Here is a 15,168-nt window from a genome sequence, read left to right on the forward strand (position 1 = left end):
TTTGGCAGCAGCCATAGGATAGCAACAATGATCCCCCAGTGTTAGGACTGAAGTGGCTAGGGTGAAGTAAAGGCCAATCTAATGGCAAGCACAGCATGTTTGAAATGGTTTAGGAGGAAAAAGAGCCAGCAGGTTGCTGTCCAGATCCAGACAAATTCATTTGCTGTTTCTTACTATTAGCAGCTGCTTCTTATCTGGGCTTTTACTTTGTCTTTTATCTTTAATAATTTTGTTGTAAAACCTTAAATTACTAGTATTTCTTCCTTATTCTGCCACAATGAAGTTTTAATTTAAACTTTATGAAATGGTTTTATTTTTACATTGTAATCTCTACCTACGTTTAATATATTTTCCTACATTTATACATTTCTAGAAACTAGTAAAAGTTTTGGTTGCTACACATGAAATTACAGTGTACATTTTTGCAGTATTATTCATAATTATTGTATTCATCTTATACATGTCATTGTAAATAACATGGGACTCATGGCTCTTTAATTTGTGGCCTAAAAATTTAGTGAGTCCTGCACAGTATGCAATATCCAATTGTTTTTCAATAAATTGCTAGGTTTATGTTCTTGTATAAGATTTTATTTTTTGCTAGTGTTAAAATTCTGTATAGTACAAAACATTTTATTATCTTTCTAATGGAGTAAAACACATTTTTATTGGATATTTTCTTTGTTTACATTTCAAATTTTACCCTCTTTACATGTTTCCCCTCCAGAAAACCCCTATCTCAACACCCACCCCTTCCCTGGCTTCTGTGAGTATGCTTCCCAACCCATCCACTCCCTCCTGCCTCCCCTCCCTGGCATTCCCCACCCTAACATTCCCCTATACTGGAGAAATGAGCCTTCATAGGACCAAGGGCCTCTCCTCCCATCGATGCCAGACAAGGCCATCCTCTGCTAGATATACAGCTGGAGCCATGGGTCCCTCCATGTGTACTCTTTGGATGGTGGTTAGTCCCTGGAACTCTGGGGGATCTGGTTGGTTGACATTATTGTTCTTCCTATGGGGTTGTAGTCCCTCCCCTTCAGCTCCTTTAGTTCTTTCTCTAACTCCTCCTTTGGGGACCCAGTTCTCAGTCCAGTGGTTGGCTGCGAGCATCCGCCTCTGTATTTGTCATGCTCTGGCAGATCCTGCCAGGAGACAGCCATATCACGCTCCTGTCAGCATATACTTCTTGGCATCTGGAATAGTGTCTGGGTTTGGTGACTGTATATGGGATGGATTCCTAGGTGTGGCAGTGTTTGGATGGCCTTTCCTTGGATGTGTCTCTGTTCCACACTTTGTCTCCATCTTCCAAACATTTTATTATTAAAGGATACTTCTTACAGGAGATGGTTTCCATAGGTGCATCCTTATGCAAATACTTTTTTTTAAATTTAGTCTTTAAAACCTTACAGTTCAAGCCATTTCTGCCATTTACAGTAATAGAGCAGGTAGTGGAAATTTCTTGCATTGAATGGTTATATATTTAATGATACACACACACACACACACACACACACACACACACACACACACACCACACCACCAAGAAGTGTGGGAGGGAGATAGCAGGAGAGAGAGAGGGAGAAAGAGGGTGGGAGGAGTGATTATCAAGGACTCAGTATTAAACTGTGTTCATCTGTTTAATATAAATTTAATCATTTAGTAGTGAGCAATATTTAGGGTGAACTCAGGTGGCCATTATTCTCATTATATGTATTTTGTATCATTATGCTACCAGCTAGGAGTTTAGCCAAAATTTATTTGACACAGGCAGAGTTATTGTATTTAGGAATACACACTGCAAGTCAAATTTTGTCTTTTGAATCTCTTGGTCTGACACACACAGGCTATGATATGGCTGTAATGTGCAGTAGCAATGAAAGTAAGCCATGTTGTGCTTGCTTAGCATTTTGGACAGCTCATCTCAGGATTTGGGCTAAATAGTTCTTTTTTGAAGAATCCAGCTGTTTTGTTTGGGATCAGCTACTATTGACCAAGAATAAAATATTTCTTACATTTTATGTAGTCCAAGTCCTTACCTGCATTGGCTGTTTTGTTATCAGACAATATAGAAATGTTGACAGAAGTAAGAAGTTTGGAATTTTTAGCCACTGTGTACTTTACAATAGCATTTTTTTCCTTTTCTTCTATTCTTGTGACAGCTGCCACTATCTATAAAAAGGGAAGAGGCGATTTATACAATAACCATTTTAGAATGTTATATATGCAGTCAGTTTTAATTCATGTGTGAAATGTATTTCTCTTTATTCGAGAATTCTGTATATATGAACTATACAAATATGTGGAAAGTCCTTGAGTTAAGAATGCACTTATCCTTAAATGAGTTAAAACTATGGAAATCATTGACATCTTGGATCTCCTACCATTGAGAAAGAATTGTCCTTTAGTGTTAGATTTCGAGGTTTAAAGGATATGCAAAGACGACTTTTGAAGTTTGCTATTGATAGATTTTCTCCTTTGTCCAATTTGGGGTTCATTTGTTGAACTATCACAGGGTGAATGTTTTATATGTTTTAGAAGAGTTGATTCAAACTATGCTAATAATCCATGGAGTTCTAAAGATATAGCCATCCTGAGACCTTTCCTATGGCGAGTATGACATTCTTATTCAGTAGGAATATGTATAGTTAGAATTCACATTGTAACTAAGTGATAGAAAAGAATAGAAGAATGAAGACATGGTGTCAGGTATTCTTCCAAAATACTGAGTGATGCAACAAGGAAGGATAATAGATTGAGAAGAAAAGGTCAGGAGTTTATCCTTGAATAGAAACTTTATGCTTATTTAAATTCCATTCTTCTCATGTGTTTTTACATTTCCAAAGTATTCTCAAATATTATTTTTCTGCTTTCAAATCAGAAGGCACCAGGAGACTAAACCTAAGTTTAAGAACAAAGAAGAAATGAAAAGTTTAGGTACTCTATTTTACCCTTGCAAAAAGATTTTCTAATGTCTCGATCACCTTTAGCAGATTACATGGATGTAGCTTGGGAAGTAAAGAAAATTACCGCTGAAAGATGAAATTGAGAGCTGTTGGAATCCAAATGGCAAAAGAAGAGACAATATAGCTCTACTTATTTCCCATTGAGCTCAGCCAGCAACAAACCAAATTGAAACACTCAGTAACACTTTGATGTGCATAAAGCAAGAGAAGAATATTATCCAAAATTCAAAGTCAAGATTCATATGATTTTGGGGGGGGGTTAGAATTTAGTTTTTCAATTTACCTTAAGCTATTGAATCACAAGTGAATAATTACCAAACATATTCGAACCTAATAATACTAGAAAAGTAGAAATTGGTTTCTACAACCCATTATGTTTATTTTCTTTTGTAATTATGTTATATAAAGACACATAGTAACATTATGGGAGAATATAAGAGGAGTAAAACAAAAGACTATTACTTTAGCATCAGATGTGCTGATCCTTGTAGGATTGACTCACTTAAAATCATGATGACTATTGATATGAGGTGTTATTTGAATACTTTTGAAAACTAGGTTTATTAATAAGCAATTATTAATGGGTACTTCTAAACCTTGACTTACAGGGAAAGTGTTGAACATTTACTAACATTTTCAAAAGAATTAATAAGAATAAATTAAACTTTTTTGGGAAGGAAAGTGATAAAGGCCCTGGTCATTATGTCATATGTAAGCAAATGGCATTCTTCAGGATAAATCTGTCTGGGCATGTGGTTTTGTAAATAAGTTATTCTATTGCAATATTTCCACACTCATTCATTTTATTATTTTTGTATGGCTACTTCACACTGAAGTAGCTGAGTTGAGCATTTTGAACAAAAGCAAAGACAAAAAGAAGAAAAGGTTTACTCACTGTTGCTGCAGACATTTTGTGTTTTAGATATTGTGAAGGTTTTGCATGTGTACTCTTTATTTCTCTTAACCTACATAAAAACCACATATCATTCCTATATGATAACTCACTAAACAGTTTTTTACCTCTAGTGTTGCTAATGTTTCTCCTTAGTAAAGAGATTTCCACAGCACTAATGCCTTTTGCTTAGCCTGGAGTTTTCATGAAGTTGGAGTTGTGGTATATGGTTGGCTAGCCTGATGTCATTCTTTGTCTAGGTACTGATTGTACATGTTCCTTGTATGAGCATGTTGTGATACTCTCAACACACTCCCTCCTTCTCAGTGTGGATATTTTTGTGAGCCTTTAGATCCCTGATATTATGACCATTCTCTTTAAATTTGTTTATATAAGATTTGTTAATAAAAACATCAGTATCACTTTGTCAGTTTTGATTAGGCAGAAATGAAAAACATAATTATGTGTCTAATATTTAACTTCCGCTGTAAGTAGATGAGAAAGAGAGAGGGAGAGGGAGAGGGAAAGGGAGAGGAAGGGGAGGGGGAGAGGGAGAGGAAGAGGGAGAAAGAAAGAAAAAAGAATATAGAATGCAGAATGCTTCTTGTTGAAATCACTGGGTATTAAATTCAAAAATATATTTTATGAAATTGAGGATGCCATGTAAAGAAAAAAGGATTTTTATCATTTATTATTTATACATTTATGCTTTTGAGAGTCCAGTTGTTACCCACCTCCTAGTCTCCCCTCCCTCAGTTCCTCCTCCCCTTCTTCCTCCCCTCTGTCTCCAAGTGGATGTCCACATCCCTAACCCAGCCAGGCCTCCCTACTCCCTGGGGCCTCAGGGTTTAAACGTATTTTCTCCCACTGAAATCAGGTTGTATATGTGTCAGGCGGCCTCTGACCAGCTCTTGTATGCTGCCTAATTGGTGGCTTAGTCTTTGAGAGATCTGAGTGGACCAGGTTAGATGAGACTGCTGGTCATCCTATCTGGTTGTTTGATTTTTAGTGCTCAACAAGACACAACAATGTACTTTGGACATCAGGAAGAATTCTATTAGGAAATTTAAATCATAAGCCATGTAACTCCCTTCTGTTGCTTTTTACAGGTTTGTCTCTGGAAACTCTGTTTTCCAAAACTGTAAGACACTGGTATTGTTATATACTGAATACTTGGTTTCTTCCAAGATTCATTAGTTGAATTTCCCTGTGTGATGGGACCTGTGAAGAAGTAATCAATTTAAAGAATATGTAAAGGATTATCAGATGCTAGTAGTGTGTTGTGTGGTAGGGCTTACTCTCTGCTTTGGCACACACTGAGGAAAAGCAAAATAAGGGCACAGGAAGACGGCGACTTCTTAGATAAGAATCCTCAGAATGAAAACCACCTTGGTAACATCTTGATTTTATTTCTTCTTCCATAATTTTGAAGAAGTTAATGTACATGTTGTTTAAAGCTATGTGGTCTACTTAATGTTGTCACACCTCTATTTACCTAATAAAAATAAATATCATGATTAATTGCTAGGTGATTTTTTAGTGGTATACATAGTTTTAGTTATATGTGTTCTATTAAATCTTGCTCAACCAAGGTAACTGAATTCCATATTAAGCTAAATTGAGTACAAGATTTGTAATAGTCTAAAATTGATCACAAAAAAATCAAAGCAGCTTGTGTATGAAGCTTGCCCAAACAATAATCTCTTCAAGAAATGTCTTCATAGCCTGCAACTGTTAGAATTTAACATTATATTTTTTCACATTTATATTTTTCCTGATAATCATATCTTTTTACATATTTTGTTCTTGTGGTTTATTACTTGAATTTTTGACTTTTGACATGAATCTTGCAGCTTAGCATAACAGGGTATTTTGAGTAGCTACAACAACCCGGAAAATTGGTTCATAGAAATCCAGGGAAAACATTTAAGTAGAGGGATAGACTCTAACTTAAATAATGCACTTAGCATAGGTCAAAAGTTAATGGGAAAAACTTCAACCTCATTTGTCAATTTCTACTTTGAAGTAAGAACCATGTTTTAGTTTGAGGTTTGAAATTACTAGCTGAACAAAATTTATCTCTAAAACTGTAAGACATATTTATTTGTCCTTCCTAAAATATACAATATCTGCCAAGATATTGAGGCTGATTTGAAAATATACAGCATTAGCTATGCATGTTGTTAAACATACTGTTCTGGTGACATTTAACTGTGTTCAGTAATTGGCTTAATGAACAGGTGTACAAGCATATTAGTTATGCAGATGTTAATTTGCAGTAACATGTGCTTGCTGATTTGGGGGGGGGATCTTGTATAAACTACAACTAGTAAGATTTGTTCCTTAATTAGGAAATCATTACGAAGTATGTGTGTGTGTTGTGTGATCCCCACCATTAGGACCATTAGTCTTGTTAATGTGCACTGAACTTCAGGAACACTCCTGATAATGCCATTCCTATTGCTTTAGATACTATGCAGGTGTCAGGATAAAATCCACTTTTCTGTAGGATGCCTCACTGTGCAGCTGCAGGCAGCAGGGAAAGGGGACACTGTGCAGCTGTCCCCTGTAGCATGGAAAAGCAAACTGGAATGTTGCATCAGCATTCCCTTTCACGTTTTCATAAACAAATTTGCTGCTCTACACAAAGATAGTTGAGCACAATTTAATACTTTGTTACTTGCCAAACTGAATGCACTTTACCTACATTGAAAAGATTATCATCTTTAGGATTGTTTGTGGTTCCTCCATTGTTTCTTCGGGATTTCCAAGGCTGTCAGTTTATGAACTGTTGAGACACATTGGAGCTTTTATATATTTTTCTTCTGGATTTTTATGTCTATGTTGAAGACTAGAAAGCTGCTAAGGTTATAGTAAAGACACAGAGCTACCACCTTGAATGAACACATGCTATCTGTGGACCCATGCTAGGGCCACTTGAAGAAAGAACAAAAAATTATTTGGTATTGAAACATTAAAGAGCTCTTCAGTCACATCCAAATCAATTTTAGTGGTTACAACTTTGTTATAATGTATTTTTTAAAGGTTGGGAGCATTAGACACATTTAGAATTGGATTAGTTAAAGACAAGTCCCATTCTGAGATCATCATAAAAGACAGTTTTGAGTACATAAGTGCTTTAAATTCTTGTCACTATTCTTTGTACTCTATCTAAGCCTCTACTTTTCATCCCTAATGAATACTGGGCTGTTGTTATCTGATTTTGTTTTTTTGGTTTTTTTGTTTGTTTGTTTGCATGCTTGCTTGCTGTTTTTTTGAAAACTCATTTTATATATTTGAATACACTGTAGCTATCTTGAGATACACCAGAAGGATGATTGTCAACCACTATGTGTGGTTGTTGGGAATTGAACTCAGAACCTCTGGAAGAGCAATCAATGCTCTTAACTGCAGACAGTATTAGCCATTATTTTTAAAAACATGTCTATTTTGGGAACTATTTTACTTGGTATACTACTTTTATTCTCAAAATAGTGATGAAATGCTTACTGCTTTTTAAATCTCAGGTTTTTAGACCAGTTACATAATACACATAAAATAGCTAACAATTCCTAAAGAAACCATGAGCTATAGATACTTAAGATATCTAATTTTAATTTAAAACATTTTGTTTTTTTGAAAAACAAAAGGCTCAGACTAGATTTTAGTGAAAATAATAGTCAAATGTAAAGTTACTGATGACCATTAGGTAAACCTGTATTAGGCAGGAGCCTATTAGTTTAAAAATAAGGTAATATTCATATAATCTTCATCTGACAGCATTTTGTCCTGTATGTTTCTGTTTAATTAGTTTCTGGCAGTAGAGTTTAGGACTATTGATGTGAGGAACATTCTCTTGACTACTTCTTTGAATGTATTATATTTTCTGGATTTGCGTTCAGAGGTAATTTTGATATAATTCACATTCTCTTTATTGACATCAGAAATGGCAATTGAGCTGTCATTTCTTTATGCAGTTGTCTAAAACTGAGTACTGCTTAAAATTAGAATAAATTGAAATGTTGACTCTTTCATAAGAAAGACATTTTACTTTCAGAAGGTCCTTTGAGGAACATTTATGTAGGTTTTTAAAAAATATACTAAAAGTCATTTTTCTTTCACCAATTCCAATGATTGTGTTTTGGCAACATTGCAAAGAATTTGACACCTGTCACAAAATTATAATTTTCAAGGGAATTATTATCTAGTCTCATTAGATTGTGTCTATTCTTTCATTGATTATTCTACTAAACTTTATAATATTTAAGATTTGTTCTGTAGTTAATTTATTTCATGTGTTACTTGTCTGCTAAGATAACCAAATTGGCATATCTTACGTCTTACACCATTAATGATAGACCCTATGGATTTGCAACATTTTCATGCATGCTTTGGACTACTGCAAAAGATTCACAAATGCTCAGATCTCTCCTTGGCAACGATATACTATGAGTGTTTCTTGTTCTCTATTAAAAAACCTAATATGTGAGGTCTTTAGCCAATATTAAATAAATTGAAATAATAGAAATCATTATCACCTCAAAGTAAACTTCATTTTATTTGCCAGTGATAAGAAAAAAAAGAGCATGTTAATCAGTTTTAAGCATCAATGAGGAAATTTAGCAGCATGAGTTTGAGTGTGAGAATACCCACTTGATTGAAAAAGAAAGTCCAGTCTGTCTGACATAATTTAGTGGTCCCATTGCCTACAGCTTAGTATTCATCATGGAAGAAGTAAACTTACAATACTTGAACACAATTGCTGCAAGACTTTTGTGCAGATGGTACTTGGAGAGTTCATGTTTCTTTTTTTTTTTTTTTTCTTTTTTTTTTTCGGAGCTGGGGACCGAACCCAGGGCCTTGCGCTCGCTAGGCAAGCGCTCTACCGCTGAGCTAGATCCCCAACCCCGAGTTCATGTTTCATTATCTTAGCGAACAGCCAAAGGTTTGACACTAGTGTTTTGCAAGAGTGAATAGGGGCAAACACTTCTACTCCTTGATACTGCAAACCTTACTGCTTCAATTCTTTCAACCGTTTGGAGAAACAATAAATATAGTGTTCTGAGCAAACCATCCTCTTCAAGGATATGTAATATGTATATGCATATAGGTGGTACTCTTGTACAACTTACAAATGCTTTAACCAAGTTTTTAAAATGATTTATTTATTTTATATGAATACAATATCAATGTCATCATGACACATCAGAAGAGGGCATCAGATCTCATTACAGCTGGTTTCAAGGCACCATGTGGTTGCTGGGAATTGAACTCAAGACCTCTAGAAGAGCAGGCAGTCCTCTTAACCACTAAGCCATCTCTCTGGCCCATAACCAATTCTTCAAACAAGACTCAATGGGGAGTTTTACTGCTACAACCTGTTTAACCGCTACAGTTACCTTAGGTGCTTTAAAGCAGTTTCACTGAAAATAATAAATGTCTAAATATTAGCATGTTTTAGGAGAAAAAGCATGTCTTCCTTTTTCCTCAATTAGTCCAAATTAGTGAGATTTTTACTTTTATGTTTAATTCCAGGGCTGCTCCAGTTACCTGTAAAAGAGTAATAAATGCTACACATTACTGAAAAAGCAGCAATTGATTTTTAGTTCTATTTGCCTTATCTGTTCTGCTTAAGTGCTGATATTTAATTTGTAGGGAAACCTCTAAGTAGGTCTATATTTTTATGTTTCTCCTCTTCCCTGAGCTAATGAAATAAACACATTTATTGATTTCAGAATCACCTTTATTAATGTAGTTAACATGCCTTACTAATGTTATTTCATGTACTTGGATTAGAACCATAATTGTTTATGAATCCACATTTTTCTTTCAGGCCAAAGGCATGGAGAGACTTCAGAAGAAAATAGGATTGGGCCTCAAAAGAAGAAAATGAAGGAATTAAGAATTTTGGATACCAAAACAGCCCAGAATCTGTGTATGTAATATGTTCTGCATAGGCACGGTGGTGATAGCTAATTCAATGTAATCAACCTTACAGCTTTGACCAGACTGACTGCTACAAAGAAAATCCTATTTAAATGTAATCCAGTTTTCCTTATGCCAGCTAACCAATTGAAGAGAATAATAGTTGAAATTCATTTAACCTGCTAGAACCTATGATTTGTCGAGCTTTGGAATGCATTGTTAGTAAAACTTCTATAGTGAACGTAATGAAATATAAGTATTGAAAATATACTGTTAAGGTTTTCCATTATCTTACTGAGTAGGACTGGGATTCATATGTTTAGAAGTAATTCCTTGTCAGTTTGGACAATTCCTTTAACTGCTATTCTTTTGTTTAAAATAATTGTAATGCGATCTAGTTAAATTGTTAGCCACTGCATGTTAAAACTGGTTGCTGATCCTTGAAGCCTTTAACTAAGCAGCGAGCCATTAAATCTATATTGGTATTGTAGCTGGATAGTTAAATTCATGGCCATTTAAAAAAACCCTCTAAGTTTTACTTTGACATACTTTCTCTTCTAAATTGGATTTAGAATATCTTTTATCACTACAGAAGGGTGCTTACATACTGATAGTAATAAAATACCCTTTTGTGAGAAACTTTAACACACCCTACACTTCTAATTGCACACAGAATACCATGGTAGGTATTTGACAATTCTGCTATCAGGCAAAGTAGAACTCATACAACTGGTCTACTAATAACTATCACAAGTTTGTGCACTGCTTCAGTGATTCCCATAGAATTTATTTCAGTAATTTTTTTAACTACACAGTGTGATCATATTATCTAGTTAATATTTGACCATGAGATTTATTTTAATTTTAGAATTCTTATTCAATCCCTGTGTTTAGGTAACCATTTAACTAGATATGAATATTAATTTTGATACCAGTGCAATCAGGTAGAACTTTTTATAAAAATTCACTGATAGGTTTTTTTTTTTTTAGGTTCTACCTCTTAGAGCATATATATACTCTTTTAAAATGTGGGTTTAATGAATAATGGTACAGAATTTATTTAAAAATAGTGTCTATGTAATCATAATGTATTCTAGGTAATACTAGCTGGATATTTTTCCAACATGACATAAAATCTAGCCAAAGAAATAAAGGCTAACAAGGAAATGATGTTTACTTTATTGTCACTCCTGAGAAATACTATGTTGGATATATCTGAAAATTTTGACATTAAAATCTAGGTTAAAAGAAAAAGAAAAAATCTAGATTGAAATAGGACAACTTTAATCAATTTTTGGTTGGTCAATATGTATTAGCTTAATATAAGTGATTATGCATAGAGTTATGAGAGATCTAAGTAGGAATTTTATTTTGTATATATGTATACTTGAGCTGGATATACTATAACCTATGAGAAAATAGATTATTTTGACTATATGGAAAAAAATACTCCATCAAATAGAAGCAGCCTGTAATTCTATAAGTTAGTAGATTACTGACATATTTTGAGTCTATAAAGTGGTAATCAGATATGTATTAGAACTCTTAGAATTTTGTTACCATTCTATCTTTAATAAATTCCAATTTTATTTTAGCTATCTTCCTTGGCTCTTACCGCATGCCTTATGAGGAAATAAAGAACATTATTTTGGAGGTTAATGAAGAGTTGCTCAGCGAGGCCCTAATTCAGGTATATTAGATATTTTTAGTTTTAAAATCATGTTGATAGAAATTTTTGGAGTGTCTCTTCTCAATGATGCTATGAAAAATGCTATTTATGTTATGAGCATGTCATATCTCTATGGATGATTTATCATCAAGTTTGATGTAGGTATCACAGTTTGCTCATGTAGGTTTCAATGTGGACATGCTTATTTCCAATAGGATTAAGGCTTGATTGGTTTATGGTGACTTTTTACTATGATGATGCACCTTTATGTATTAGTAGTAGACGTTCTCAAAATCCTCTTCTGGAAAAGTGTAAACATTAACAAGGTTTGCTTTACTGTTTTCAAATTCTTGTGGGTAACAAACATGTCCATTGTTCCTTTGCTTGAAATGAGGACCCAATCCACATTCATCCTGGTAGGTGCTCGCATGCACACACGCGCGCGCACACACACACACACACACACACACACACACACACACACACACCCCACCACCACCACCACCACAATCATAATGTAATAAATATAAAAATAAGAATGTATAAAATTGGTGAGACAGACAACGAGAAATAAACAGACACACAGATGTTTTTAAAAGGAAAAGATAAAGCGTGTATAGTAGCACAGACTTCGATGAGGCAGGTCAAAGTCAACCTTCACGGTATGTAGGAAAATTCTGGAAGCACCAACTTGTTAAGCAGGATTTCAATTTAATTTTTTCCACATTTTCTCAGAATGTAAGGCAAGTTATAATGTAACAATTTTAAATTGTACTATTTTGACTTAGTGTAGACCACAACAAATTAGCAAATTTATTGAACAGCAGCATAAGTTCTTTAAACCTGATTTTAAAAATAATCTTTTTTTTAAATTATACTGGAAAGGGCATTCATCAACTTGATCGTTCATATTTGTAGAAGTTTTTCATTTGCTAAGTTACGTAGAGGAAAACTATAATGTTCTAATAAAGAGAAGTATGACTACATTGATTGACTTCAAATCAATGATCCTGTCTGACTATAATTTCATTACATAGGAAATATTTAAAAGCTTTCATTATTGAAGTCTCACAAGTTTACCTGCCTTGCCTTAACATATTTGAAAACAGAATATCACAATCCAACAAAAGAGTGGTAACTAGTCACATTTACTGTGCTTTGTTCATTTCAATTATTGTGCAAAACTCCTAGTTCAGGTGAGCACAGGCTAGAGGGATCAGCTTCCCCCAGGAGCTGGGTTTCCAGACAGTTACAGACTACCCTGAGTATGTTCTGGGAGCTGAACTCTGAGAACAGCACTCTCTCATCTCCTGACCCAGCTCTGTAGCCTAAGTCTTCTGTGTTTTCTTGGTTTCTATTTGATAAGAATTTGTGGAAAAGCCAGATTGCTAATTGTCCAATAGTGAACCAGTTTGTCTCATTTCCTGTCCTGGTCCATCTAAACTGATTCTCTCTCTCTTTTTTAAAATACGCATCAATTGAAGAGTTCTTTATTCTTATAATTTTGACTCATTTTAATTTAGTTAAATTATTGATTCTCTCTTATTTAAGAAGTATGATTGGAATATGCATCTGAGATTTTAAGGTTAATACTAGTTTTACCTGGATGAGTCATATGTCTAAAGATACTCTGGAAGAAAGATTCTCCTCGGGTGAAGTGATTATAGTCTTGCCGCTCCCCCAAAACTCCCCCAAAAGATTGTTTTTCTTGTGCCAAAAAGATATTCCGAGGACTTGCAAACTACATATGTTTGCTTCAATGATGCGAGAGTAACATCAATTTGCCATTCACATGAAGTGTTTACCATTTCTGTCTAATTACCATGTAGCACATCGATAATGCACAGCATTAAATATGTATCATCAGATTAACTTTGTTGTAAGTTCTGTTTGATTACAGTGCTACACTTCATCTATGCATAATCACAGTTTGTTGCTCACGCAGCGTGGTTGTCTCCTCGTGGCAACAAAAACAACAAAAAACAATTAAGGACAAATCATTTCCAAGGAATGTGAATTAACACTGGTTATACCTCTCCTACCAGGGGTCAATAAACAATTCCTCACTAGACAAGTAGAAGACTGTGCTTATTTGAAAGGATAAATGACCTGTTTTTTTAAAAAAAAAAAAACAAACTACTTTTATTTAGTCAAAAAACCTGCTTTTATTTAGATGACTAGTGTTTAGCCTGTAAATTGTTGAAAATAATGTTTCAATGTTAGACACAGATATATTACATTGAAAAAGAAATAAAAGCAGCAGTTTTAAAATTGTTAAACATTTAGAGAAATTTTTCTTGAAAATTAAAGTATGCTTTATTCAAGATAATTGGTGCTTACAAATAATCGTTATATGCTAGTAAAATATTTATAAAGAAATTATATTTGTCAGGCATTTTAAAATAAGATTTACATAGAAGGAGGGCAAATGGTGTAGAAAAATTCTCAAAGATATTTTAATTCAGTACAACTGGAAAGGACTCTGCGGGTTCTGAAAATGGTAGAGTAAAATAGTGCAACTTCCTTGGAATATAGTTCTAATTAACATGTTGTATTTCATTTAATTAAAAATACAGACAATAGATCAAGGCAGTAAAAACACTACTTACACATAACAGTAATAGAAGTGATAAATATTTTCTTTTTTTCATTCCTGTCGTGGCAGATAGCAGCAAACATTGTTTATACTCATTATTCTTTCAGAATTAAAGTATCTATTAGATCTGCCACTAGATCTCACATCTATTATTATATACAACTTACTTTGATAAATATGTTGACAGGTATTTCAGTATAATTAGTTTAATTTATATTGAAATGCATTTGATTTTATTCTGAGAAATTATTCCAACATGAAAGAAGTCCATAGGACTACCAGTAAAGACAGAACCAGATAGATATGCTTCCAGGGGTACTGTGATTATGGTAATTTTTGGGGAACAAATTCACCTTGAACTAGACTTTAAAGTATTACCAGGAAGTGAATGGTGGGCAAATATTTGAGGAATATGAAGAACAATATTTTTTATAATTCAGACATACTTCTGCATTAGCATAGGATAGTAGTGAGCAATCATATGGGAAGTAATTAGTTAATTGTTTGGGATCCTATTATACAAACAGAGATCACAATCTAATGACTGATAGTCTTCCTCAAATGTCAAATTATTGAATATGGGCAACATTCAATTAATGTAGTTACTGTTTGTCTGTCTGTCTGTCTATCTATCTATCATCTATCTCTATCTCAAATGTTTTCTATTAATAGAAGAAAAAGGAAAATCCAAAGTACTTTTTAAAACACAAAATAAAGAATGCCCTGAACTATACAGGCATTAGTCGGGGGTGTAGGGGAGGATAATATAGATTTAAAAAATATATTCATTGGAAATTTTTGGATATAACATGGTTGTAACATTTGAATATTTAAAAATTGATAAACTAGGTAGAAAAAAATCTAGGACTTCCAGTGATAGAAAAGTGACGAATGGAAGGTCCAGGAATGCATTTTTGTAGACCACCTATGGTAAGGCAATGGGTGGTGGTAGCAAAATCAGAGTGAAAGTAATATGAGTAATATGCACGTCAAGCCAGGATAAATTACAGTGTAGACATCATAGACCTGTAAGGAGAGACTGCAATCAGAGAGTGAAATACCTTTTACATTTATTTTTAAGTAATACACTGGAATGTAAAATCGCTCATTTTACTAGAGT

At 34.0% G+C, this 15,168-nt stretch overlaps 1 protein-coding gene across 4 annotated transcripts in view; it reads left to right on the top strand.

The window, feature by feature from the left end:
- Positions 1 to 15,168, top strand: part of Diaph2 (diaphanous-related formin 2) — an 839,122-nt gene that overhangs the window by 332,970 nt on the left and 490,984 nt on the right. For all 4 annotated transcript variants that reach the window (NM_001427378.1, XM_087599848.1, XM_087599849.1 and 1 more), the window contains 2 exon segments: positions 9,692 to 9,793; positions 11,379 to 11,473. In NM_001427378.1, coding sequence (NP_001414307.1) covers positions 9,692 to 9,793; positions 11,379 to 11,473 — 197 coding nt within the window.

Source organism: Rattus norvegicus, chromosome X (assembly GCF_021556685.1).
Source record: "Rattus norvegicus strain SHRSP/BbbUtx chromosome X, alternate assembly SHRSP_T2T, whole genome shotgun sequence".
Classification (NCBI taxonomy): Eukaryota; Metazoa; Chordata; class Mammalia; order Rodentia; family Muridae; genus Rattus; species Rattus norvegicus.